The 25,183-nt window shown below is 52.2% G+C and overlaps 1 protein-coding gene across 1 annotated transcript in view; it reads left to right on the top strand.

Annotated features, from left to right (window-relative positions):
• The window catches only part of HMCN2 (hemicentin 2), a 173,047-nt gene that overhangs the window by 23,079 nt on the left and 124,785 nt on the right, over window positions 1-25,183 (top strand). Inside the window, 11 exon segments of the mRNA XM_039461479.2 lie at window positions 7,761-7,932; window positions 8,744-8,850; window positions 9,747-9,867; window positions 12,330-12,593; window positions 17,666-17,810; window positions 18,330-18,451; window positions 19,498-19,770; window positions 20,878-21,019; window positions 21,564-21,691; window positions 22,201-22,314; window positions 24,603-24,752. Of these exon segments, the coding sequence (XP_039317413.2) occupies window positions 7,761-7,932; window positions 8,744-8,850; window positions 9,747-9,867; window positions 12,330-12,593; window positions 17,666-17,810; window positions 18,330-18,451; window positions 19,498-19,770; window positions 20,878-21,019; window positions 21,564-21,691; window positions 22,201-22,314; window positions 24,603-24,752 (1,738 nt within the window).

The following is a 25,183-nucleotide window of genomic DNA, read 5'->3' as shown; positions in this document are numbered from 1 at the left end:
TGCCCCCGCCCCCCGCCCCCCGGGCCTTTGCTGGTGTGACCTGTTCTTCCAGCTCCTTCTCCGCTGAATCCTCCTCACCTTCCCAGTTCTGGCTAAGAGCACCTCCTCACGGAGACCCTCCTTGATTCCCTCTCAAGATTAAGTCTCCTTCCATGCCCCTCCCAGCTCCCTGTGCTGCTTTGCATAATTGTAACTTTATAACTATGCAATTATTAAATGTCACTAGGCCGTGAGGTCTCCAGGGGCTGGGTTGTGAGTCCCAATGTCCACAACTTCCCCAGCACTTCATGTTTCCCGGCTCAGAGCAGGTCCTGGGTAAATAGCTGGCGAATGGAACGGGTCCCTCGTGCACAAGTCCCTGGTAAGAGGAAGGAGAGAGAGGCAGGGTGTCTGAGGCTGGCCATGGCCTCAGCCAGTTCTGCTGTGTTGCCTCTGGGAGGAGGTTTTGTGTGTATATATTCATGAGCTGTGGAAAGCTATCTCCAGGGCCGTGTTTAGATTAGTATGCCTTCACTCCCTGTTGACAGATGGCGTTTATGGTTCTCTGCGACACTTTAGGCTTCATTTCTTGGCATGTCAGCCTACCCTGTCACCGAGTCACTCAAGTGAGGGTGGGAGGCATTTCACAGTGGAGGGATGTCTTGGTTCTTGCTTTTGGGGAGACCTGTCTGGGCAATTGCGTGGGTTCCCGTCAGGCAAATTAGACACAGGGCAGCTGAGCAGGTTGCTGGGGGCCGCTCACCCAGGTGTGAGGCTGGGAACCGGGACGAGGCCACTTCTCCCAGCTGTGGGTCCAGCTTTCTGCTGCGAGAGTCTGGCCGGACAGCACGTGTCTGACTGGGTAGGACCACCAGTGGCCAGAATTGGCTGCCTCTGGGTAGGGGCCTGGATTCCTCTCCTTCCCAGACACAGAGCTCTGTCGTTCTTTAGCTTAATGCCTTGGACCTAGCCCCTTCCAGATGTTCCCAGACATTTGGCAGGCCTGGGAAGGTGGCTGGGCAGCCAGGGCTGTGGTCACCCTCCCAGGAGAGATGAACGGTGCCTTTGCGCTAGCCAAGGGGCCTCCAGCTGGGAGAACGCCCCAGAAGTTGCAAAAGGCTCCACGCTGTGCGTGCGTAGTTAATCCGTTTACCTCTCCAAGCGCATCATGCAGCCTGAGGGGCATCACGCACTCTCTTCCCCCGGTTACCGAGCTCCTGCTTCGTGCCAGGCGCAGCTCTGAGTGCTGGTGTCGAGGTGGCCAGCAGTCACAGCGAGGGCTTACGCTGTGGAGCATTTTGGGTTTTTTGGTTGTGAACTTGGCCTCACTGGTACCTGAGTCACCCTTTGGGGTTCCAGGGTAACTAAAGGAAGGTGAGGATCTCTCCCTGGCAGGGGAAATTGGGAGCTTTTGCAACCCTCAGACAGGGGCCCATGTCAGAGGCAGGCAGCTGTGAACCTGCCCCACAGGTGTGCATTTTTGATTAAGACTTAGATCGGTCCAAGAGCCTGCTGTGCCTCCCCCAAGTTCCCCAGCAGACACACAGCTCAGCACACTGTCACCAGCCCCGACAGTGGTGGGGTTAGGGAAGCAGAGCTGGGCAAACCTGACTGTCCTGCAGCTCTGCCTGAGAAGGCCCCTCGTCTTTTTTTTTCGGGAGGACATTGAGCCCCTTGCTCTCCTCTGCTTCCCCCACCCCACAGCTCACAACACAGGTTCCAGCACGGCCGGTTCTGGGGACTGGGAGTCTTCCCATGTTCAGCACCAGCAGGCACAAAGGGTGAATTACCCAGTTTCTGCACATCTGCTAGGAGAAAGGCGTCCTTCTGAGACAGTGAGGGCAGGTGGAGGAGGGGGGTGAAGGAGAGTGGCTGGGGGACCTTCTGACCAGGTGGCTCTGAATAATAGGTCAGCAGGGGCCCAGAGATGACTTCATCCTGGACCCCCTCCCAGGGGCATACGGTGAGGGTTTAGACTCCAGGGTAAATAGCTGGCGAATGGACTGGGTCTCTTGCACCCAAGCCCCTCTGCCTTTGTGGCAGATGCCTGGCTTCAGACATCCCAGCTCTGCCACTTAACCTGCAGTGTGACCTCCAGAACAATCCTTAGCCTCTCTGGGCCGAACTTTCTTCTTGTGTGCTGTTGGGTTAATGAGAAGCCCTGGCTGGTGAGATGGTAGTGAGGGTGAGAGGAAGCTGTGCATGGGAAGTCCTTGGTAAGAGTTTGTGATGGCTAAACGCCATCCCACCCCCCGTGCTTCAGTGTGGAGCCTACAATATGCCCCTCAGTGCCATTAACGCCCCCTAAAGAGTAGGAGCTCTCTCTGGAAAAGATTCTCTGAAAGGGAGAAGCTGGGGCGAGTACCCAGGGTGCCCGGCTGGCAAGGGGCAAAACCCGCAGTCTCGGGTGCTCTCTCCATCACTTCATGGTGAGCCTCCTGGCACAGGGTCTGACACCCACAGCCTCGTCCTCAGTGTTCTCATCTGTGGCTCGGTGACCCATCCGTTCCCCGGCTTTCCGTCCCTGCCTCCTCAGCTGCCCTGGCTGTCAAGTGTTTGGGGAGGAGCCTCAGGGATGATTTATCTGCCACAAAGCGCCGAGCAGCAGCTATCTGGCTGGGGGCGCAGTGCCAGACTTCTCGTTCCTTCCCGTCGGTGACAGAGATGAGCGCCAGTACATTGCAGGCTCCCCGCCCCCTGCCCCTCTAACATCTGGAAACCATTGCCTTCGCCAGATAAACACTGAGCTGGCTTAGTGAAGGCTGTCTGCTCCCAAGGCTCCCCAGGTTCCACGCTGGAGCCCTGGGGGCGCTACAGGTCTAGAAGGCCATGCCTTCAGGCCTGGCCCTAAGGGGGTCTGGTCCTGCTGTGGGCAAGAGGGTCAGCCCCCCAACTCCCAAGCGGGGAGGTGCTTACAGGCAGGCCATCCTATGGGTCACTGGCTTTCCGTCTGGTGTCCCAGCCCTCTCTGTTCTTCAGTAGCCTGGATGGCCGGGCATCCTCCCTTGGTCAGAACATGCTAGAACAAGCTTGTAGCAGCACTTGCAACACAGTAGCGGGTGTGACTCCTCCGGGCTGTTGTTGACTGGTTCTTTGCTCAGTGATGATTCCCTCCTGACCCCCTGACAAGGCCTGGCCTGGGGGAAGGGGACGGTGGTCACAGACCGGCTTCTTTGCTGTCGGGGGGGTGGGGGTTGACTCACACGTTGGCCGGCTTCTGTGGGCCTCTCCAGCTGGGAGACCTTGGCCACTGCTCCCTTCTGTCCACCCCCGCATGGAAGAAGAACCTTGTCCTCATTCCTTGGCTAAGACAGGTGGGACCTTTTCAAGAGACACATTACTTAGAAAGCTAGGCAAGACAGAACAATGAAGTAACTCCAATTATAAAAACAGATGTGTTCTCAGAATACGGAATTCTTATCACGTGATAGTTGAAATCTAGCCGGTAAACTTCTAGGCACCTATCTTCTAGCTCAATCTGAAAAAAAAAAAAAATGCTCATTTTCTCATTCTTTTGATTCCTTTCCCTTTTGTAAAAGATCACATGGTAAGCAGAGCTGAAGGACTGTGATTTAGAGCAAGAAAGACCACTAAGTAGCATGCAAGACACCGCTTTCAAAACCCGCATTCGTGGCAGGCATTGCTAGTCAATCACAGAACTTTTTCTACTTGGGGCTGAATGTGGCTTTGCCTTTCTTCTTTAGACAGCTTTCCAGGAAGCATTTCCAGTAGATTGGAATTGGCAAGTAACAGCTTGCTGCTGTGGTTGTTCAGGTGGATATTCAAGTCACAGAATCCTTGGTGTTGGTTGGTTTGTTTGTTTTTGAGATGGAGTATTGCTCTTGTCACCCAGGCTGGAGTGCAGTGGCACAATCTTGGCTCACTGCAAACTCTGCCTCCTGGGTTCAAGGGATTCTCCTGCCTTAGCCTCCCGAGTAGCTGGGATTAGAGGTGCCTGCCACCATGCCCAGCTAATTTCTGCATTTTTAGTAGAGACGGGATTTCATCACGTTGGCCAGGCTAGTCTCAAACTCCTGATCTCAGGTAATCTGCCTGCCTCGGCCTCCAAAAGTGCTGGGATTACAGGCGTGAGCCACTGTGCCTGGATGCATACTTATTATTTTTAAATGACTTTTACTTCAATAAAAAAATTACTATGAAAAATTTCCAAGATACAGAAAAGTACAAAGAACACACTTACCAACCATATTCAACAATTGTTAACATTTCTGCTCGACTTGCTCTATCTGTCTCTTTATACTTTTTGCTGAACTGTGACACTTTATCCATAATTAATTCAGCATGGATTTCTGAAAAAAGATACTCTTCAACATAACCCACAATATCATCGAATAACATTAATAATATTTTCCTAGTGTCATCCAATGCACAGCCCTTGTTCGAATTTCCCTGTCTTCAAACTGTCTTTGATCGCAGTTTTTGTCAAAATCAGGATTTAATCAAGGGCTATGCACATCCCTTGGTTGTTACATCTATTAAGTCCTCTTCAGCCTGGAGCCATCAGCTCTGTTTTTATGACACTAAGCTGTTGAAGAGGCATGGATTGGAACCCTCTCGCATGTTCTGGATTCTTCTGATTATTTCCTCGTGGTGTCATTCACTTTTGGTTTTTCTTTTTTGAGGTGGAGTTTCACTCTTGTTGCCCAGGCTGGAGTGCAATGGCACGATCTCAGCTCACTGCAACCTCTGCCTACTGGGTTCAAGCAGTTCTCCTGTTTCAGCCTCCCCAGTAGGTAGGATTACAGGCATGTGCCACCATGCCTGGCTAATTTTGTATTTTCGGTAGGGATGGGGTTTCTCCATGTTGGTCAGGCTGGTCTCAAACTCCTGACCTCAGGTGATCCACCCGCCTCGGCCTCCCAAAGTGCAGGGATTACAGGTGTGAGCCACCGCGCCCGGCCAACTCTTTTTTAAATCCCCTATGTTTCCCCCAAACTGGGTGAGTCCAAAGGCCTGATTTAATGAAGGCTGACCTTTTTGGCAGGAGTGTTTCCTAGCTAGTGCTGAGTGTGTCTTCTGTTGCATCACACCAGGAGGCAAATCATATCTGAGCATCTGCTATTGCTGATGATAAGTTTGATGACTGGGTTAGGGCGGCGACAGCCAGCTCTTGGCGTGGTCAGGCGTGCTTTTGCCTTTACGACTCAAGTGGCCTGTAGGGTAATGTTCTGGCTCTGTGCAGACATCCAGTTCCTATCAACCTTTCATCTAATAGTTTTAGCATACACTGAGGACTCTTTCTTGAAATGATGATTTCGCTGGGGGCTGCAAAATGATACTTTCCTAACTGTAGCATTCCTCCCACATGCATGAGTGGGCATTCTTCCAAGAAGAAGACCTTTTATGCATCAAAAGTGATGGATGGTTTGGTTTCTCTGAAGTAAGATTTCTATCGAAAAGGCATGGAATCACACTTAGTTCTTTCTCTTCAGTTAAGGAGTCACTTCAGTAGTGGCAGGGGAGGTTTTACTGTTTGGAATTTTGCTTTCTCTTTTTTGAGTACTGTTATGTGCACATGGATTATGTCATTCAATGTGTTTCAATTGAGTACAGTTATTAGTCGTTTTGGGGCTGGTTCCTGGGTCCTTTTGATATGTCCCTATTTGTCTTTCAGCATTTCTTTGTTTTATGGAAAAACCCATCATCCCAGGCTTACCTTATAAATTGCCTGCCCCAGGCCTGGAATTAGCCATTTCTCCAAGGAACCCTAGTGGGGACTGGTGGTGATCATTGATAGTGAGAGTTTCAGCCATCATTGCTTCTGGATCAGTAGCTCTGTCTGTCTGTCTGTCTACCTACCTACCTACCCACCTAGCAGTCCATCATCTGTCTCTATCTGGAGAGCTTAAACTGACATTTCCAATTCAAATTCCGGATTGTGGATCTTTCACTTAGCTCATCTGATTTTATACCTGCAGCTCTCTCTTACACTTGTTTATGAGAAAAAAAATCTTGATTCAGAAAATATTAACATCTTTACTTATTTGCTTTATCCAACAAGATACATAAAATGGTTTCAAAGTCACAGTGCTGATAGTTCTTCTGACTTAAATCTACTAACTAACGTTTTTTGGGGGGTGTGTGTGTGTGTGTGTGTGTGTGTGTGTGTGTGTCTGTGTGTGTGTTTGTGTGTCTGTGTCTGTGTCTGTGTGTGTGTGTCTGTGTGTGTGTGCATTTGTGTTTGTGTGTGTGTGTGTGTGTGTGTGTGTGTGTGTTTGCAGTTCTTTTTGTGCTTCTACTGAGAAAGGATAGTTGAGCCAGTGGGTTCAGAATTCACTTCGAGTTGTTCTTTTCTCTGTGGTTATGGCACCAACTTTATGGTTGAGCTCATTTTGTTTCAGTTTTAGGGTCTGCACAGGATGGATGCTCTTTGAGATAACCTTGGCTGGGAGAAAGAAGGTCCAGCCTTGAGGGCCCCCTTCCTCTCCCTCTTTCCTGGTTTCCTTGCTAGTACCTAGGTGACTTGGCTATTGCAAAGCAGGAGGCATGAGCTGGGTAGAGGAGGGGCATGGAATGAGGTACCTGAGAGGTGGGCTTGAGGCCAGTCTGATGGCCCTGCCTGGGAGACACATGTCCTGCTGAACTCAAAGCTGGCAGACGCCTCCTGAGTACCCATTCTGTGCCTGGCAACAAGCTCAGGCTGAGACACACATGGGCACAGCCAACGGTCTCTGCCTCCACAGAGCTCCCAGGCCAGTAGGGATGAGAAGCCCAAATGCAGTAAGTGTGAATGAATGGAGTGCAGATTGCTGCAAAATAGTATGTACCAGAGAACAGAACCTTTTCAGGATGAGAGAAGCCTCTTCAAGCAGAGAGGTGAAGAATAGCCAGAAGATGGTCGATGGTGGGGCAGGGCGTTCCTGCAAAGAGCACAGCATGTGTGGGTGGGGGCTGCCTGTGGGAGGGTGGGGTCCAGCATAGCAGGCAGGGGGAGGCAGTGGCACAGTGACCTTGGGTCGGCTTAGGTGCCCAGGACCGTAGAACGTAGGGGCTTGAAGGCCTTGGTCAGGATTTGGAGAAACTAAATAAGTTTGCGTTCAGTTTGTGGTAGAGGGAGTATCTTTGAGGGAGTTTGAGGACCTCCTAAAATCATACGCTAAATGTGTACCTAAGGAGTAGGATGGTGTCCCAGGCAGAGGGTCCTTACCTTTTATCTGATTCTCAGTGGGACTTGTCCAAAAGATGGAAGATTTTAGAATGAATAAGCAATTACAGAATCTATGGATTTAGGATTTCTCAGCGTCGTGAAAATCCATCTGGCAGTTCCTTGCCTCTGTGGATGGCAAAGAGACCTGAAGTCTCTGCAGCAGGGCCTCTCCGTCCTGCCTGGGAACGTGGCGCGCTGGTGGGAGCACAGGTGGAGGCCCCTGGGATGATCGGTCACAACTACGTGGTTCTGGGGGAGTTTCCAGGTCTTCAGGGTTCATTGTGTGTATGAGGCACCAAGAGGGCTTCCTGGAGGAAGTGTGGGAAGCTGTGGAAGTAGGCCGGGTGGAGAAGTGGAGAAGAGTCTTCCCAGCAGAGGGCCACGGCCTTGCTCCTTCCCTCAGCTGAGTCTTCCGAGTGCTTCCATTGAGGCTTTACAGCTCAGAGCCCATAGAAGCTAGGAGGGTCACAATGTGTGAATCGGGCCTGGTGTTGGACATGGGGCACGGGGTGGCCTTGGGCAGCCTGAAAAGTCTGTATGCTGCCTAAAATCCATGGGTGGGGGAAGACATTGTGGGCACCTGCTGGCATCAGCTTCTCATACTTACCTCCAGGTACTGAAGTGGGTGGAGTCAGCCATCCAGGCCTCCAAGGTACACCTGCTGTCCACGGACCACGAGGACGAGGGGGAGCACACATGGAGACTCCCCTTTGACCCCAGCCTGAAGGAAGTCACCATCTCGTTGAGTGGGCCGGGGCCTGAGATTGAAGTCCAGGATCCACTGGGTATGGACCACCTCGGGGCTGGCCTTCTCTTCGGCCCCAGGACTGAGCTGGAAGCCCAGGATGGGACAAAGAAAGAGACCAAGGGTGGCAGGGCTTCAGACATGAGGCTTGGTCAGGATTTGGAGAAACTAAATAAGTTTGTGTTCAGTTTGTGGTAGAGGGAGTATCTTTGAGGGAGTTTGAGGACCTCCTAAAATCATACGCTAAATGTGTACCTAAGGGGTAGGATGGTGTCCCGGGCAGAGGGTCCTTACCTTTTATCTGATTCTCAGTGGGACTTGTCCAAAAGATGTAAGAAATAAGGAAATGTGGGGGGGAGGGCACAAAACGGAGAGAGGGTGCCCGTGGTGTGCGAGGAAGCAGGAGGGTTGTAGCAGCCGATGATGGGAGTTAAAGTAATGGTGGTTCCTGGATCGTGAGGCTCTCCCCAAGCCTCTTCTGTGGTACCCAGTGGATTCTCATGGTGGTAGGAACTCATAGCACATCATACGGATGGGAAGCTGGGGCTCCCGGCGCTGAGTACTCATCAGGGTCAACAGAGGCAGGGGTAGTGTGATTCAGATGAGGTCACCTGGCCGCATGGCGCTCTGAGGATGTTGTGAGTGCCCAGATCTAGAGGTTGGGTGTGCAGCCTGCCCCAGGAATTCCTGAGGGTGGAGCCTGGAGCGAGGCGGTGGCTGAGGACCACCAAGACCTTTGTCAGTTCCGAGAAGACTGAGGCTAGTGTTTGGGGTACTGTGGATTCCTGGAGACAGGCGGGGCTCCTGCCACCCCCAGGAAAGGGACTGAGCAGCCCTTGGGGCTTCCACAGGGAGGATCCTGAAGGAGGACGAGGGCCTCAACGTGCTTCTCAACATCCCTGACTCGGCCAAGGTCGTAGCCTTTAAGCCTGAGCATCCTGGGCTGTGGTCCATCAAGGTAAGGTACTGAGTTGCAGGAGAAGGTGGACCAGCTTCACTGGACTAGAACCATCTTCTCTCTGATTGCCCTGGGGAGCCTGGGGCCTCAGGAAGTGGATGGCTAGAGTGTGGGTGGTGATGTGGTCGTATCAATAGAAGTAAAGAGTCAAGGACAGAGGAAGGGCATTCTGCCTTGTACCACGGAGAAGAGGTAGAGGGGTTTGGGGTTAGTTTGGGAACATCTAAGAAGGACTTGGAGAAATGACTTCAGGGTTCAGCGGTGCCTGACCAAGCTGTGAAGAATGTGTAAAGAGGCAAGAGGAGCTTTGGTGGGAGGCCTCAGTGGGCAGGGCTGGCAGGAAGAGAGGGGTCTGCTGTAATCTGCAAGGGGCTGGGAGCCAGGAACTGCAGGCCAGTTTGGCTCCCTACAAAGCATCTTGGGGTGAGTGGACTGCTGCCCTGGAAGAGTAGGGGGTCGTGGTGACCAGATGAACATTTAGTGAGCACCTTCTGCAGGCAACGTGCTAGGCGCTGCAGGTAAAGTGGCAGTGTTACCACCTGCCTTTCAAACTCTGAGCACGTTAGAGCCAAGAGCTGTAATGCCAGTGGGGAGAGCAAGGCAGGGAGTTAGACGTGCAGGGAGACAGACAGGGCTTGCAGGGGCTGAGGCGAGCCAAAGGGCAGCACAGCCTCAAGAGTGTGGCTCAGGTTGGGATTTTAAGCTGGGGCTTCAGCTCCTTCATTTGGGGAGCATGGTGCTGGGCCCCCTGGGAGCCGGTAAGTTGCCCCTGTGTCTACAAAAGCAGGAGGATTTCAGCTGCCGATGCAGGGCTGGGTCAGGCTGAGCGCCTCCTGCCCTAAGCTGGAGTGCTGGGGTCCCAGCCTCTGGTGACGTGAGACGTGGGCCTGTGTTAGGTCTATAGCAGTGGCCGCCATTCAGTGAGGATCACAGGTGTCAGCAACATTGACTTCCGAGCCGGCTTCTCCACTCAGCCCTCCCTGGACCTCAACCACACCCTCGAGTGGCCCTTGCAAGGTACAGCACCCCGACCCTACAGACAGTGTTGAGCTGCCTCTGAAGACCTGGGGCTTGGCTTTGGGAGGTGGTGGAGGAGGTGTGGGGGGAACGCTTGGCTGTGTGTGACCGTGGAAGGGACCCTGTGGAGGCTAAGTGGGGCTGTGCTCCCAGACCACAGCGATGTAGACCAAGCTTCCAGGCCAGCTTTCCACCAGCCCCAGCCCAGGTGACACTGTGACATTTACCTTTAGATCATCCTCCCTGCCTCCAAAGGACACTGTGGCCTTCATTACCGAGTTCACACCTCCTTTCTTTTTGTCAAAACCTATCTGCCTAGAGTCCTGCTTCTTCAGTTTTCCAGCAAACAGCAGGCTAGTTCAATGCAATAACAGGTGCCAGTGAGCTGACAGCAACCAACATCCTGGGGGACATTTGGGTGCCCCAAGACTGAGGAAGTTTGGAGGAGCCAGGGAGGACGTTGAAGGTGGAGGCACAGGCTTCCAATTGGAAGCCACCCACCAGGGTCTGAGGATGCCTGTGTGCCCGCTACAGTTCCACCTTAGAAGCCTGGCCCCGAGGCAGGCTCCTGGCGCAGGATGCCTGAGCTCCATGCCGGAAAATACCATCTGGTGGCCAGATCAAAGGTCTCAATTTATAGTTTGGAAAATATGGTCCCTGCCATGGAGCCATTTGGAGACTTTTGCGAGGACCAGCTCAGCTCAGCTCCTCCTGGGAGGAGCCTGGATCAGGTCAGGCTGACTCTGAACCCTGAATAGTGACCAAAAATGGTGCAAGCCAGACCTCGAGGGCTTTCTTTCAAGTCTTTCTTTTCTAATGTTTGTTATTCTTGTCAGCCCTTGCCGGTTTTCCTGCCAGAACCAGGAGTCATATCTCGAAAGTGAAAAGGGGCTGCTTGCTCAGTTTGTTTGTTTTGCCGATAGCAGAAAGGGAAGAAGCAGGAGAACTTTGATTCTACTGTTAAGCCAGGAGAGCAAAGAAATCTGACATGTAGTGATGGTGTGGGAGTTGAAAACTGACCTGTCCCCAGTGGAAATGGGTACCGGAGGTCTCGTGTGACCCTGTTGGGTTTCTGCTTTTGATAAAGATGTATATCCAAGATAATTTTTTTTTCTTTTTTTTTTTTTGAGGCAGAGTTTCACTCTTGTTACCCAGGCTGGAGTGCAATGGTGTGATCTCGGCTCACCGCAACCTCCGCCTCCTGGGTTCAGGCAATTCTCCTGCCTCAGCCTCCTGAGTAGCTGGGATTACAGGCACGTGCCACCATACCCAGCTAATTTTTAGTATTTTTAGTAGAGACGGGGTTTCACCATGTTGACCAGGCTGGTCTCGATCTCTTGACCTCGTGATCCACCCGCCTCGGCCTCCCAAAGTGCTGGGATTACAGGCGTGAGCCACCACGCCCGGCCTTAATTTTGTTTTTGAGATGGAGTCTCGCTCTGTCACCCAAGCTGGAGTGCAGTGGTACAATCTCTACCCACTGCAACCTCCACTTCTTGGATTCAAGTAATTTTCTGCCTCAGCCCTCTGAGCTAGGTTTATAGGTGTGCACCACCACACTCGGCTAATTTTTGTATTTTTAGTAGAGATAGGGTTTCACCATGTTGGCCAGGCTGGTCTTGAACTCCTGAACTAAGGTGATCTGCCTGCCTGAGCCTCCCAAAGTTCTGGGGTTAGTCATGAGCCACTGTACCAGGCCAAGATAATTTTTTTTAAAGATAAACATTTGGGCGGCCAAGGTGGGAGGATTGCTTGAGGCCAGAAGTTCAAGATCAGCCTGGGCAACACAGCAAGACCACATCTCTACAAAATTTAAAAAATTAGCCAGGCATAGTGGTGGATACCTGTAGTCCCAGCTATTTGGGAGGCCGAGGTAGGAGTATTGCCTGAGCCCAAGAGTTTGAAGCTGCAGTGAGCTGTGATCGCATCTAGCCTAGATGACAGAAATTTTAAAAAGAAATTATGAAATCTGACTCCAGTTCTGCCTCTTCTGGGATAGTGTGAAAAGTACCACATTTCCATCAAAACAGAAAAGAAAACCAAACAGAACCTGAGCATGGGGAGAGTCTGGCCAGAAGTTGGAGTCCCCAAACTTGGTGTTTGCTTTATCTGAGGCCATTCCCCGAAGCCTGTCTGATTATGGCCCACACCGGAGTTAATGGGGTGGGGGACAGTTCTACTCTGTGAGACTCCCAAGTCAGTGCAGACAGAGGGGATGCAGCCATTGGGAAGCCATGTTTGGACGATTGTGATGTTTCAGCACCACGGACAGTAGCAAGGGTCCTTCTCTACCTATCCCACCCCTAGTGTCAGGTCAGCACAAGGGTAGGTAAGGAAGGAGGGACCAGGTAGGGAAGGCCAGGCAAGCAGGATCCCTGGGATGTGGTTCAAGGGCTCCTACTTGAGGGGGATCACAGAGCCAGACACTTATACCAGCACCTTGTTCTACCCTCTCTCTGCAGGGGTCCCCATCTCCCTGGTGATCAATTCCACGGGCCTGCAGGCACCTGGCCGCTTAGACTCGGTGGAGCTGGCACACAGCTCAGGGAAGTCCCTCCTGACCCTGCCCACGAAGCCCCTCTCCAATGGCTCCACCTACGAGCTGTGGGGCGGGCCGCCCTTCCACACCCCCAAGGAGCGGTTCTACCTCAAGGTGAAGGGCAAGGACCATGAGGGAAACCCCATCCTTCGTGTCTCTGGAGTGTCCTACAGTGGGGTGGCCCCAGGTGAGTGGTTGGCTCTTTTGTCCTCCTGTTCCCTGGCTTACTCAGAGTCCCATTTCTTCCTAGAACCTTCCCTGACTGTATTAGATTAAATTAGATTAGAAAGTGTTTGTTTATTAGGCTTCTGTGGACAGCTGTTCCCTATAAGGCATTATGTTAAATACTAAGATGTTTCAGATGTGGCTCTCAGCTCAAGGATTAGAACAAAGTCATCCACCCATCCATCTGCTCACTATCCATCCATCCATCCATCCATCTACCCATTCATCCATCCACCCACTCATTCACTCACCCAGCCCCCCACCATCCACTCACCCATCCACTCACCCATTCATGCATCCATCCATCTATCCATTCACCCATTCACTCATCCATCCATCCACCCACCCATTCACTATTAATTTACTTATCTATCCATGTATTTATCCATCTACCTATCCATCCACCCACCTGTCCACCCATCCATTCATCCATCTATTCGGCATTCATTTTGAATGTCTCCTAGGTATGAGTCATGGTGCTAGGCACTGTGATACAGCAGTGGGCAGGGCAGACATGGCATTTGCTCTCCCATGATCACAATCACTGTCAATCACAATCATCCTAGTCACCATTTGGATACTTTCCATGGGCCAGTCCTGGGCCAAGCTCCTGCCATGTGCTAGCTCACTGATGCTTACAGCTTTTCTGAGGTGTGCCCTACTTCATAGATAAGGAAACTGAACCCACCTGCCTCACAGGGCTGCCCCGGTGGTATCCAAGCTAATGCACACAACAAGACAGCATTTGGGTCTTCAGAGGCTGCATGCAGGATGCGTCCATTTGGGGGCAAGAGCCCTCCGGTGTGGCAGCTGTGGTTACCATTGCTTCATTGCAGGAACACATAGTTTTGTGGTCCAATCTTTGGCCATGTTGTGTTGGTTCCCATATGTGTGGCTTTTTGCTGGTTTCCCGTGTGTCCCTGAGGTCTCACTGTTTAGGCTGGAAGCTCCCAGGGGTCAAGGTGGATCTTTGGCCTTCCAGGTCTGCCTCTGGTCCTGGCAGGGACGTCTAGGGCACTGGCCATCTGGCCTCCTCACTGGTTTCATTACCTTTTTCTGGCCCACTGCCTCCCTCTCCTGGAGGTGGCCTGAGAGGAGCTTACAAAGGTAGATGTCATCGACATTCTAGCACTTCTTTGTGGGGGATCTCAGTGAGAGGCATCCTCCTCTGTCCACTTCAAATAGGGATGGAGGGTGTGGGGGGAAGAAGGGCCAGCTCTCGAGGCTGACCATGATGGCTGTTGTGCCCATGGTGCCTGTGGTGCCCCTGAGTGGGGCAGGGCCAGGCTGGGCAGGACAGCTGGAGACCTCTTCTTTCCAGCTCCCAGCTTCCACTCCCCTCCTGTGGTTCCTGGGCCTCTCTTCCCTTGGCCTTTGTAGCCTCGAGGAGGAACTTTCAGGAAGGAATTTTAGCAGGGGGAATAATAGCCTCTGTTTTCTGTCCCCTGTTCTTTTGGATGAATCCAAGAGTTTGCAGTTTAGCTCTGACTTTTGTTCTCTCTCAGCTCTGGATTAAAGTCGGGGGAGGGACGCAGTTTGGATTTCTGCTTGCTCCCCGCCCTCCAGGTCCAGGAGGCTGGGATTCCACCTTGCAGCAGGTGGCTGTGAGTTTGGAGAGATGAAGGTGGACCTGCCGTCCCTTTTAGCTCATGGAAGCAGGGGCCCAAGCTGGCTTGACAGAGGCTCCCAGGGTGCGTGGGTGAGCGGCGGCTGCTTTGCACACAGCTGAGGATGTGGCTGGATGGTTGGACACCCCTCCCCCTCGGGACAGTCGTGGCAGGGAGCCTGGAGCATGATGTCACTGCCGCCTGCTCATCCCCAGCCTGGGCCCTGAGGAGGTCTACTGCATTGTCTCACCCCTGGAGCATCTCTGCTGGGCTCCTCTGCTGGTGGGGATGGGGAGAGAGTGACACAAAGGTTGAGCGCCTGCCAAGGGGGCACCCAGCTCTATGGGCCACGGCTGACCCTGTGGGGCAGTTTCTCAGACTTCTCCGTTGAAGTAATTCCAATAGCCCAGGGAAGAGACTGTGTCGCTCCAAGACCAGGGTCAGGCTGGGGGGGCAATGATGTCTGATAGCAGTCCCATGGGGCTCATTACAAGCTATGAGATTTCATTGAAGTCTCTGGTTTTATCTCAAAAATGCGTGTGAATTTTGCATTTATAGCCATCCTCCAGCTGTGCTTATTTTTATTTTATTTTATTTATTTATTTTTAAATTTTTATTTAAAAAAAAGAGAAAGAAAGAAAAAAAGTAATAAAATTTTAAAAAAGAATAAAGGAGAGGAAGAAAGAGAAAGAGGAAGAGGGAGAGAGAACGGGGGTGTTGCTTTGTTGCCCGGGCTAGAATGCAGTCTAAAAATGGGTATGCCTGTAATTGTGCTTAATAATGGAGACATGAAAGAAATGAGGGAAGAGAATAACAAACAAGGAGCCAGCCAACATTTCATTTAAACCTGTAAGTAGGTATGATGTGGTACTGATAAGAGTGTGTATTTTGTGTATTTAAAGTGGAGAGTTCTATAAATGTTAATTAAGTTTACTTGTTCCAGATCTGAGTTCAAGTCCTGGATATCATTGTTAATTTTCTGTCTCATTGATCTGTCTAATATTAATGTTGAAGTCTCCCAATATTATTGTGTGGGAGTCTAAGTGTCTTTATAAGACTTATATATCTGGGTATTCGTGTATTGGGTGCGTATATATTTAGGATCTTTAGCTCTTCTTGTTGCATCGATCCTTTTGTCATTATATAATATCCTTCTTTTTTTCTTTTGATCTTTGTTGCTTTAAAGACTATTTTATCAGAGGCAAAAATTGTAACTTCTGCTTTTTGTTTATTTATTTATTTTTGCTCTCTGTTTGGTTGGTAAATCTTTCTCCATCCCTTTGTTTTGAGTCTTTGTGTATCCTTGCATGTGAGATGGGTCTGGATGCGGCATACTGATGGGTTTTGGCTTTTTATCCAATTTGCCTGTCTGTGTCTTTGGATTGGGGGATTTAGTCAATTTAAATTTAGAATTAATATATGTGAGTTTAATACTGCCATTTAATGTTAGTGTTTTGCCCATTAGTTGATGTAAATTCTTCATTATGTTGATGCTCTTTACTTTTTTTTTTTTTTTTTTTTTTTTTTTTTTAGAAAGGCTGATACTGTTTGTTCCTTTCTATGTGTAGTGGTTCTTTGAGAAGCTCTTGTAAAGCAGGCCTCGTGGTGATGAATTCTCTGAGTGCTTGCTTTTTCATAAACGATTTTATTTTTCCTTCGCTTATGAAGCTTAGCTTGGCTGGATGTGAAATTCTGGGTTGAAAGTTCTTTTCTTTAAGGATGTTGAATATTGGCCCCCACTCTCTTCTGGCTTGTAGTGTTTCTGCTGCGAGATGTGCTGTAAGTCTGATAGGCTTCCCTTTGTGGTAACCTGACCCTTCTCTCTGGCTGCCCTTAGTATTTTCTCCTTCATTTCAACCCTGGTGAATCTGACGATTATGTGCCTTGGGGTTGGTCTTCTTGAGGAATATCTTTGTGGTGTTCTCTGTATTACCTGGAGTTGAATATTGTCCTGCCTTGCTAGGCTGGGACAATTTTCCTGAATAATATCCTGAAGCATATTTTCCAGCTTGGATTCATTCTCTTTGTCACATTCAGGTACACCTATCAAATGTAGATTAGGTCTTTTCACATAGTCCCATATTTCTTGGAGACTTTGCTCATTCCTTTTTATTCTTTTTTCTCTAATCTTGTCTTCTTGTTTTATTTCATTAAGTTGGTCTTCAACCTCTGATATCCTTTCTTCTGCTTGATCAGTTCGAGTGTTAAAACTTGTACATACTTCACGTAGTTCTCGTGTTATGTTTTTCAGCTCCATCAATTCACTTATTTTCCTCTCTAAATTGTGTATTCTTGTTAACATTTCGTCAAACCTTTTTTCAAAGTTCTTAGTTTCTTTGGATTGGGTTAGAACAAGTTCTTTTAATTCACAGAGGTTTCTTATCATCCACCTTTTGAAGCCTGCTTCTGTTAATGGGACACACTCGTTCTCCATCAGGCCTTGTTCTGTTGCTGATGAGGAACTGTGATCCCCTGTAGAGGGAGAGGCGTTCTGATTTTGGATATTCTCAGCCTTTTTAGACTGGTTTCTTCCCTTTGTTGTAGATTTATCCATCTGTGGTCTTTATAATTACCATCTTTGTTACTGGGTTTCCGAGTGGACGTCCAACTTGTTGATTCTCAGCGCCGGCATCTGAGCAACCCACTGCGCCAGCTAAATCAGCGGCGTTAAGATTGATGGTGCTTTTCTGACTCTGCACCAAGAACTGCCGCTCTGAGGCACCGGCAAAACCGCCTCCCTGGCCGCAAGAGTCACGCTGGCGACCCATGGGGCTCCTCCGCTGGGAATCTCCTGGTGCATGAGCAACAAGAATTCATCTGAAATTGTGGCGTCCTCTCGTTCTCTGCGCTTTCATTGGGAGCTACAATCCCGAGCTGCTAGTGATTGGCCGTCTTGGATCTCTCTGCTGTGCTTGTTTTTAAATGAAAAGATTTCCTTCCAACAAATTTGGGTAAAACCGATATTCTAGGCAGATAAGCAATTGCACAAACCCACCTACACCCTTGGGGAGCCTAATCCTGGTTGGTAGCATTTCATCAGATTTTAGAACTGGTGCTAATACAATCAGACGGTGCAACGGAAGGGTCTGGTGCAGGCTGGCCAGCCTTGAGTTGAACAGTCTCATAACTCACAAAAGCCCCAGGAGCTGTGCCAAGGGGTGCTAGTGGAGTTGGTGGAGCCACATATATTGTGCCATGAGGTCTCCATGCACCTCTTCTCACCAGTTCCTCAGGACAACACGATCTGGATTGTACTCCCATTTTGCAGAGGTAAAAACTGAGGCTTAGAGAGGTGACCACCAAATGGTGGAACCGGGGGTTGAATCCTGGCCTCCTGGATGCTGGTGCGTCCCTGCAGGTCTCTGTGTCACTGGGTGTGGCTAGGGGGTGGTGGGTCGACTTTCTGAGTCCTGGTCCCCACCCTCAGGTGCTCCCCTGGTCAGCATGGCGCCCAGGATCCATGGCTACCTGCAGCAGCCCCTGCTGGTCTCCTGTTCCGTGTACAGCGCCCTTCCCTTCCGGCTGCAGCTGTGGCGCGGTGAAGCCAGGCTGGGCGAAGAGAGGCACTTGCAGTGAGTGGCCCATGGGAGCTGATTGTCCCCGGTCACAGGACTCCTGGCTGCTGAGGCCCTGGAGGGAACTCAGTGGGGTGGGCGGCAGGAGAGGTATCCTGGTCTCTGTCATTGTCCTCCTGGGCAGCCCAGCCCGGGACTTCCAGTGCAGCCAGGAATGGAGAAGGGTTTGTCCCCAAGACTGCCACCGCTGCTGGGTCATCAGCTCATGAAGGAACTGGGGGCCTTCCTCAGCTCCCAGAAAACTCAACCCAGGCGGGGCCCAGCCGTGGGCCTCGGGAGGAAGGATGGGAGCCCAGGACTCAGAGAGAGGAAGGGCCTGGCTGCAAGCCACACAGCATGTTGTGGAATCTCCACGTCCCTGGCTGTGTACCTCTCCTTATTGCATCTCACAGAGGACTTGGGGTCTCTCTTTTGGCCAGGATTCAGGGGACTAGGTCCCTGAGGGGCAAATGAGGCCAGGTGCACCCTGACCGGAGTCAGTGTGATCCTGCGTCTCCTTCTGCTCCCTGTTTGCAGGGAGTCAGGAAACAGCAGCTGGGAGATCCCGAGGGCCTCCAAGGCTGAGGAGGGGACCTATGAGTGCACAGCCGTCAGCAGGGCTGGGACCGGGCGAGCAAAGGCCCAGATTGTCATCACAGGTCTGTCCCTTGGGGCCCCTCCATGTACCCCTTCCTTACCCTCTTCCCGGGTTCTTACCTCTAGGATTTCCTCCCGGCGAGTCTCCAGCCAGCTGCCAGGACTGTCCATCATTCCAGGTCTGGCTGCACAGGCTGCCACCTGCCTGCGGCCCCTCATTTGGGGCTGTCTCACCCCAGAACGGCCTGTGGGTCTCAGCTGGAGGAAGGCTGAAGCCCTGACTGGGGTCTGCCTGCCCTGCCCAGCTTCAATCCCGACTCTGACTTCTTAGGGCTCATCTTTCAGGGACCACCGCCCATCTCGTGGTCAGGACCCCTTCCTGCCTCCAAGTCCTGGCCAGGATGGCGCCATCGAGCTGGGGAGGTTGGCAACACCACAGACTGTCTCCAGATGAAATCGGCTTTATTTTTAAAATTATGAATGCAGGCTGCTTTGTAGAGAAGAAAACCCGTAAACGTGGAAAGATCAGCCACTTTACACTGACAGCTAGAAATGACACGTGCTCCCAGTAGGAAGGCTGGAAAAATATAAACAACCAGAAAGATCAAAGTAACTTGCAGTCCCTCCATTTTGCCACTGGATTTACTTCCTTTCAGGCCTTTCTCTATGCTCAGCAGTCTCTGATCTCGCCCCTTCTTGAGGCTTTTTGCTGTCCAGATAGCAGTTTGCTTAGCGCCTTCCTCCTTCGGAGCATATTTGGCTGCTATAAATAGCCCTGCCGCTGGTACAGAGAGTCGTTGTGAACACGTGACTCTTCCCCTGGCTGGAGACTTCGAGGCTGTATTCCCCAGCGTGGTGTCTTCAGCTGGGGGGCACGAGAGACGTGCCGGGCTTGCTGTTTGGAGAGCAGGCGTGGGCCGTGCAGCCCCTGGGGGGTGTCTAATGACCTGCCACTGGGGTGATGTGATGCCTGCTGGTGAGTGGATGCTGGTCACCCATGACGCTGGCCGACGTGTCCTGCACGATCTGGTTCGGGTGGACCTGGCCTGCATGATGACCCCTCCCTTGCCTCAGCCCCTCGGTTCCTCCTGTGCTCATGTTCCTGCAGACCCTCCACCGCAGCTGGTCCCTGCTTCCAATGTGACGGTGTCCCCGGGGGAGACTGCCATCCTATCCTGCCGGGTCCTAGGCGAGGCCCCCTACAACCTGACATGGGTCCGGGACTGGCGAGTCCTGCCAGCCTCGACAGGCCGAGTCACCCAGCTGGCTGACCTGTCCCTGGAGGTCAGCAGCATCATCCCCACAGACGGCGGCAGGTACCAGTGTGTGGCCAGTAATGCCAACGGAGTCACAAGGGCATCTGTCTGGCTCATGGTGCGAGGTGAGGCTTGTTCTGCTGCTCCCCCAGTTTAGGACTCGGCCTAGTGTTTACCCCAGAAGCCTTGAGTCCCTCCCTGTCCCCAGACCTTGTCTCTGGCAGGCAATAACAACCCTTTCAGTAGTTTTTGAACCTTCAGGGACAGAGAATTCTGTAGCCTCCTAGCCAGTCTAATGTCTCTCGCTGCTGGGAAGTTCCTCCTAATATCTAACTTAAGTTTTTACTGCTGTAGGCCAAACCAATTTCACTGTGTCATGTCCTTTATTCCATGTCATGGAGCCCCTCCATTGTTCCCCACTTCCCACTGCACCCTGCCCAATATGTGGGGCAGGGACTAGAATACTGGAACCTTGTGGGAGCTCAGAGGTCAGATGTGTTTGGCAGCACTGACTGAATGGGGGTGGAGGAGGCCATGTCCAGAGCACCCATCTGGGAGTTTTCAGATCTGGGTGAAGCCTCAGGTCTACCCAGAATCTAGACGGAGCCTTCTCCCCAGGTGTAAAAACGAGCACGTTGAACAAGCGTTCTCTCTTGAGCCAGCGGCTCTTGAGTGACTGCTGGAGTGTGTCGGGCAGGATTCTGAGGCTGTGTCTGGGCTCTGCAGGAAGGAGGGGATCCCCTAGCATATGTGCTGCCCGTGTGGGAGGGCTGTGTTTACCGTTTCTAGATGCTCGGGCCCTGGGAGCTCTGTTTGAGTCTGACCAGCCTGCTTTCTGAGTTTCCAAAAGGCCAGGCTAGAACGTAAGACTGGGGCCAATAGTAGGGCAGGCCTTGGGGTCAGCCTCAAAGCTCCTGGAGACAAGAGCCATCCCCAGCCCCGGCAGCTGCCTGACGTCTCCCTAAAGCTCCCCAGCTTCCAGGAGCACAGGGCTCCAGGCTGGGATTGTTGGAAAATCAGCCTCCATGTGGCCCGGGAATGTGCCTGCTGGCCGCCTGGTCTACCCAGGTCCCAGAGAAGCCACCCCTGGGGGATTGAAGCCGTTTGGGGGTCTTCGCTTCCTCTGTCTTGCATCTGTGGCTGTGGGAGGGGAGGGGCCTGGGGCTGGGTGCCTGGAATAGAACGGCTGCTCTGATGCGCACATCCTCACCTATCCACTTTTGGGGTCACAGAGGCCCCGCAGGTCAGCATCCACACCAGCTCCCAGCACTTCTCCCAAGGTGTGGAGGTGAAGATCAGCTGCTCAGCCTCTGGGTACCCCACACCCCACATCTCCTGGAGCCGTGAGGGCCAAGCCCTGCAAGAGGACAGCAGGTGAGGGGCCCAGAACACGGATCTTGGGGACTCGCAGCAGGTGGACAGGACTCCCGGGGGCCTCTCTGGGCCTTGGCCTTCCCACCTGTAAATGGGGGAGTAGCATCTGTCTTCCTTCTTCCTGGGATCATTCCAGATACAAGAGTGAGATCACTTTGGAAACAGCGATGATGCCACCGTGTGGGCTCAGTGGTCACGGGCTCAGGCTGTGCGGACTTCCTCCCAAATCCCACCCCCGCCCCCAAATCCCACCCCTGCCATTCAGGCTGTGTGACATTGGGCAAGTCCCAGTCCCGCCATTCAGGCTGTGCGGACCTGCTCCCAAATCCCACCCCTGCCATTCAGGCTGTGTGACCTTGGGCAAGTCATCTTATCTCCCTGAGCCTCGTGAATTACATGTACATAAACTGCTTAGCAGAGGCCCAGAGCAAGCTGTCAGTACAGAAAGGTCATTGCTAGTCGCATTGTTCATTAACTTGTTATTAATGACGACTGTGGAGCAACCCCTTGTGTGATCCAGTGTGTTTTTATGGCACAACTCCAGAATCCATGTGGACGCACAGGGAACCCTGATTATTCAGGGGGTAGCTGCAGAGGATGCTGGGAATTACAGCTGCCAGGCCACTAATGAGGTTGGCACGGACCAGGAGACGGTCACCCTCTACTACACAGGTACCCAGGCCACGAGCATCACATCACAGGAGGGGGGCTTCCTTCCCCGCCTCCCTCCTTCCCTTCTCTCTCCCCTGCTCCCGTCCATCAGTATTTATGGAGCATTTATCTGTGTCCCGCCGTGGGGGAACAGCAGTGAACACACGGTCCCTGTTGGGTGGAGCTTGTATTCTGAGGAGGAGGCACACATAGGCCAATGGGATGTTTCCCGATGCCGGAGATGCTGTGAAGAACAGGGAGCTGGCTGGTGCGAGGGAGAGGGAAGTGACTGCTGTGTCCGGGACTTGGCCACAGCCTCTCTGAGCAACCCTTACCATAGGGTCACTATGGGAACAGCGTCACAGGTGGAGGGACCGGGAAGGGGTATTGAGCCTGGGGTGCTCCAGGGTGGCGAGGAGGCCGGTGTGGCAAGAGTAGGGCATGACTGGGTTGGGGGAGGGGACTTCCTGAGGCTGCGCTTTATGACCTTTGAGGGTTGGTCCCAAATTCTGCATCTCTTCCCCACGCAGACCCGCCGTCGGTCTCTGCTGTGCACGCCGTGGTGCTGGCTGCTGCTGGGGAGGAGGCTGTGCTGGTGTGTGAGGCATCCGGGGTTCCCCCGCCCCGAGTCATCTGGTATCGAGGTGTGTTGGTGGGGAGGGACCCTGGAACTGTCCCACCGGGGCCCTGAAGGAGCAGCTTTCCAGAAAGAAGGGAGGAGGAGGGAGGGGCTGTTCTGAAGGAGGAGTCTGCGAGAGTTGGTGTTCTGGCACCCCCCCACCCTTGCCCCCAGCCTGTGCTGGAGCCGGTGTGTCCCAGCCCCCTGACCCTTACCCCCAGCCTGTGATGACACAGCTGATGCAGATGTTCAGAACAGCACTGAGCCAGACCCAGATTCGAATTCCAACTCCCCTGGGAGATTTTGGGCAAGTGACCTGGCATCTCTGAGCCTCAGTTTCCTCATCTGAAAAATCAAAGATAGTTTGGTTGCATAGGATTAAATGAATCCATATGAGCAGAGGTCTTATTTTTTAATTTTTTGGTTTTATTTATTTCTTTGAGACAGAGTCTCACCTTGTCACCCAGGCTAGAACGCAGTGGTGCAATCTCAGCTCACTGCAACCTCCACCTCCTGGGTTCAAGAGATTCTCATGCCTCAGCCTCCTGAGTAGCTGGAATTACAGGCGTGTGCTACCAGTCCTGGCTAATTTTTGTATTTTTAATAGAGACAGGGTTTCACCATATTGGACAGGCTGGCCTTCAACTCCTGACCTCAAGTGATCCTCCTGCCTCGGCCTTCCAAAGTGCTGGGATGACAGGCGTGAGCCACTGTGCCTGGCCACATGTGCAAAGGTTTTAGAACAAGTGTGGCACATGGGCTGTATTCTTAGTGATAGTGCTGATGACGATGTGATTATCTGAAAATGACGGGAATGATGACAGGGTTGTCCTGAGACCCTGAGGTCACAGGCAGAGTGTTTTCATAGTCCCTGCTGCCAGGCTGGAGTTTGACGGACAGGTCCTGGGGTCACACTAGGTCTTTCTGGGAACGGCATGCTGGGCTTCCTCTCAAGGATCAAGCAAGGTCAGCAGTACTGGCCCCTCCCACCTGATCTTGCTCTATGTCTTGCAGCACCTGCCTGGGACCTCGTCAGAGCCTCACTCTGACTCTGAGATAGGAGAGGCAGGAGGAATTAGCTCAGAGTTGAGCATTTTGTTTAGAGTCACGAGCAAGTGGGTGGCAGAGACTTCTGGACTCCTTCCTCAGTGTGTATTCTGGTCTAGAGCCCCTCTTGGAAAGGAAGCCGTACCGTGAAATACTCTTCCATCTTCAGAAGGAAGGAGATTCTCATACATGCTACATGGATGTCCTGCTAGGTGGATGCTATTATAGGTGAAATCAGCCAGACACAAAAAGACAAATATTCTCTGACTCCACTTACGTGAGTTCCCTAGAGACATCAAATTCATAGAGGCATAGAGGTGTTTGCCAGGGACTGGGGAGAGGAGAACATGAGGAGTTAGCATTTAATAGATGAGGAGTTTCAGTTTGGGGAGATGCAAATGGTTCTGTGGAGGCCAGTGATGGGCACGCCATGGTGTGGATGCACTGACGCCACTCAGCTGACCGCACACCGGGAACAGTTCAGATTGGCAGTTTTGTATTATGTATACTTTACTACAATAAATAAAATAAAAATGACATTTAAAAGGGTGGTCAGAATCAGGGGTGGAGGGAAGTCAGGCAAGAAAAATGAGGGAGGGGCCGGGCGAGGTGACTCACGCCTGTAATCCCAGCACTTTGGGAGGCCGAGGTGGGCGGATCACTTGAGGTCAGGAGTTTGAGACCAGCCTGGTGAACATGATAAAACCCTGTCTCTACTAAAATTGCAAAAAATTAGCCGAGTGTGGTGGCATGAGCCTGCAATCCCAGCTACTCAGGAGGTTGAGGCAGGAGAATCACTTGAACCCAGGAGGCAGAAGTTGCAGTGAGCTGAGATCACGCCACTGCACTCCAGCCTGGGTGACAGAGCGAGACTCTCTCAAACAAAAACAAAAACAAAGAAGAAAAATGAGGGAGCTCAGGGCTCCCCAGATCCCTCCTAGAGCAGATCCAGACCCCTGGACCTGGGTGATGGGGTGGGTACCAGCTGGGAGGTCCAGGCTGGAGTTCTTGGGTCATGAGCCTGACATGTAGGGCCTGGCTTACCCCAAATCCTCTTCGACAGATGGGCTTAGGGAAGACCCAAGCCCCCTGTAGAACTGGACCCAGGGGTCCTGACTTTGGAGCTGAAACCTGCCTCCACCCACTGTCCCCCAGGCCCCAACCTTGTGGAGCTGCAGGAGCTCAGGTTCAGGCTCGAGCAGCCTCCCATCTTGGCCTCCATGGTACCAGGGACACTGGCCTGATGCTTTCTCCTCTTTGGTCCAGGGGGTCTTGAGATGATCCTGGCCCCTGAGGGCTCCAGCTCTGGGAAGCTGCGGATCCCGGCGGCTCAGGAGAGGGATGCTGGTGTCTACACCTGCCGGGCTGTCAATGAGTTGGGTGACGCGTCTGCCGAAATCCAGCTGGTGGTTGGATGTGAGTGTCCACCTTGTCTCCCCCTCCCCTTCCCCTTCTCCTTTCCCAGCACTCTGCCCTGCTTCTGAGCAGGGAGGGGAAACTCTCCCACACGAGTTGCCAGTGTGGATTGTATCATGCGGATCTGAGCATGTCGGGACAAGGGAAATCCAGGGGAGGCGGTGCTTGCGTTAGCTCTTGCTGGGTAACAAATAGCCCCCAAATTTTGTGGCTTAAACGGTAAGTATTTATTATATCACAGTCTGAGGATCAAGAATCTGAAAGTGGCCTGGCTGGGTAATTCTGGCTCAGGGTCCATCTTGAGATTAAACTCAGTATGTTGGCTGGGGCTGCAGTCATCTTAACATTTGCCTGGGCCTAGGGGATGCACTCCAGGCTTACACATGGGGTTGTTAGCAGGAGGCTCCCAGAGAAAGAGAGAGAGAGAGAGA

The sequence above is a fragment of the Saimiri boliviensis genome, chromosome 2 (genome assembly GCF_048565385.1).
Source record: "Saimiri boliviensis isolate mSaiBol1 chromosome 2, mSaiBol1.pri, whole genome shotgun sequence".
Taxonomy (NCBI): domain Eukaryota; kingdom Metazoa; phylum Chordata; class Mammalia; order Primates; family Cebidae; genus Saimiri; species Saimiri boliviensis.
The sequence above is the reverse complement of the archived record's forward strand: the minus strand, read 5'-3'. Positions and strand labels throughout refer to the sequence as shown.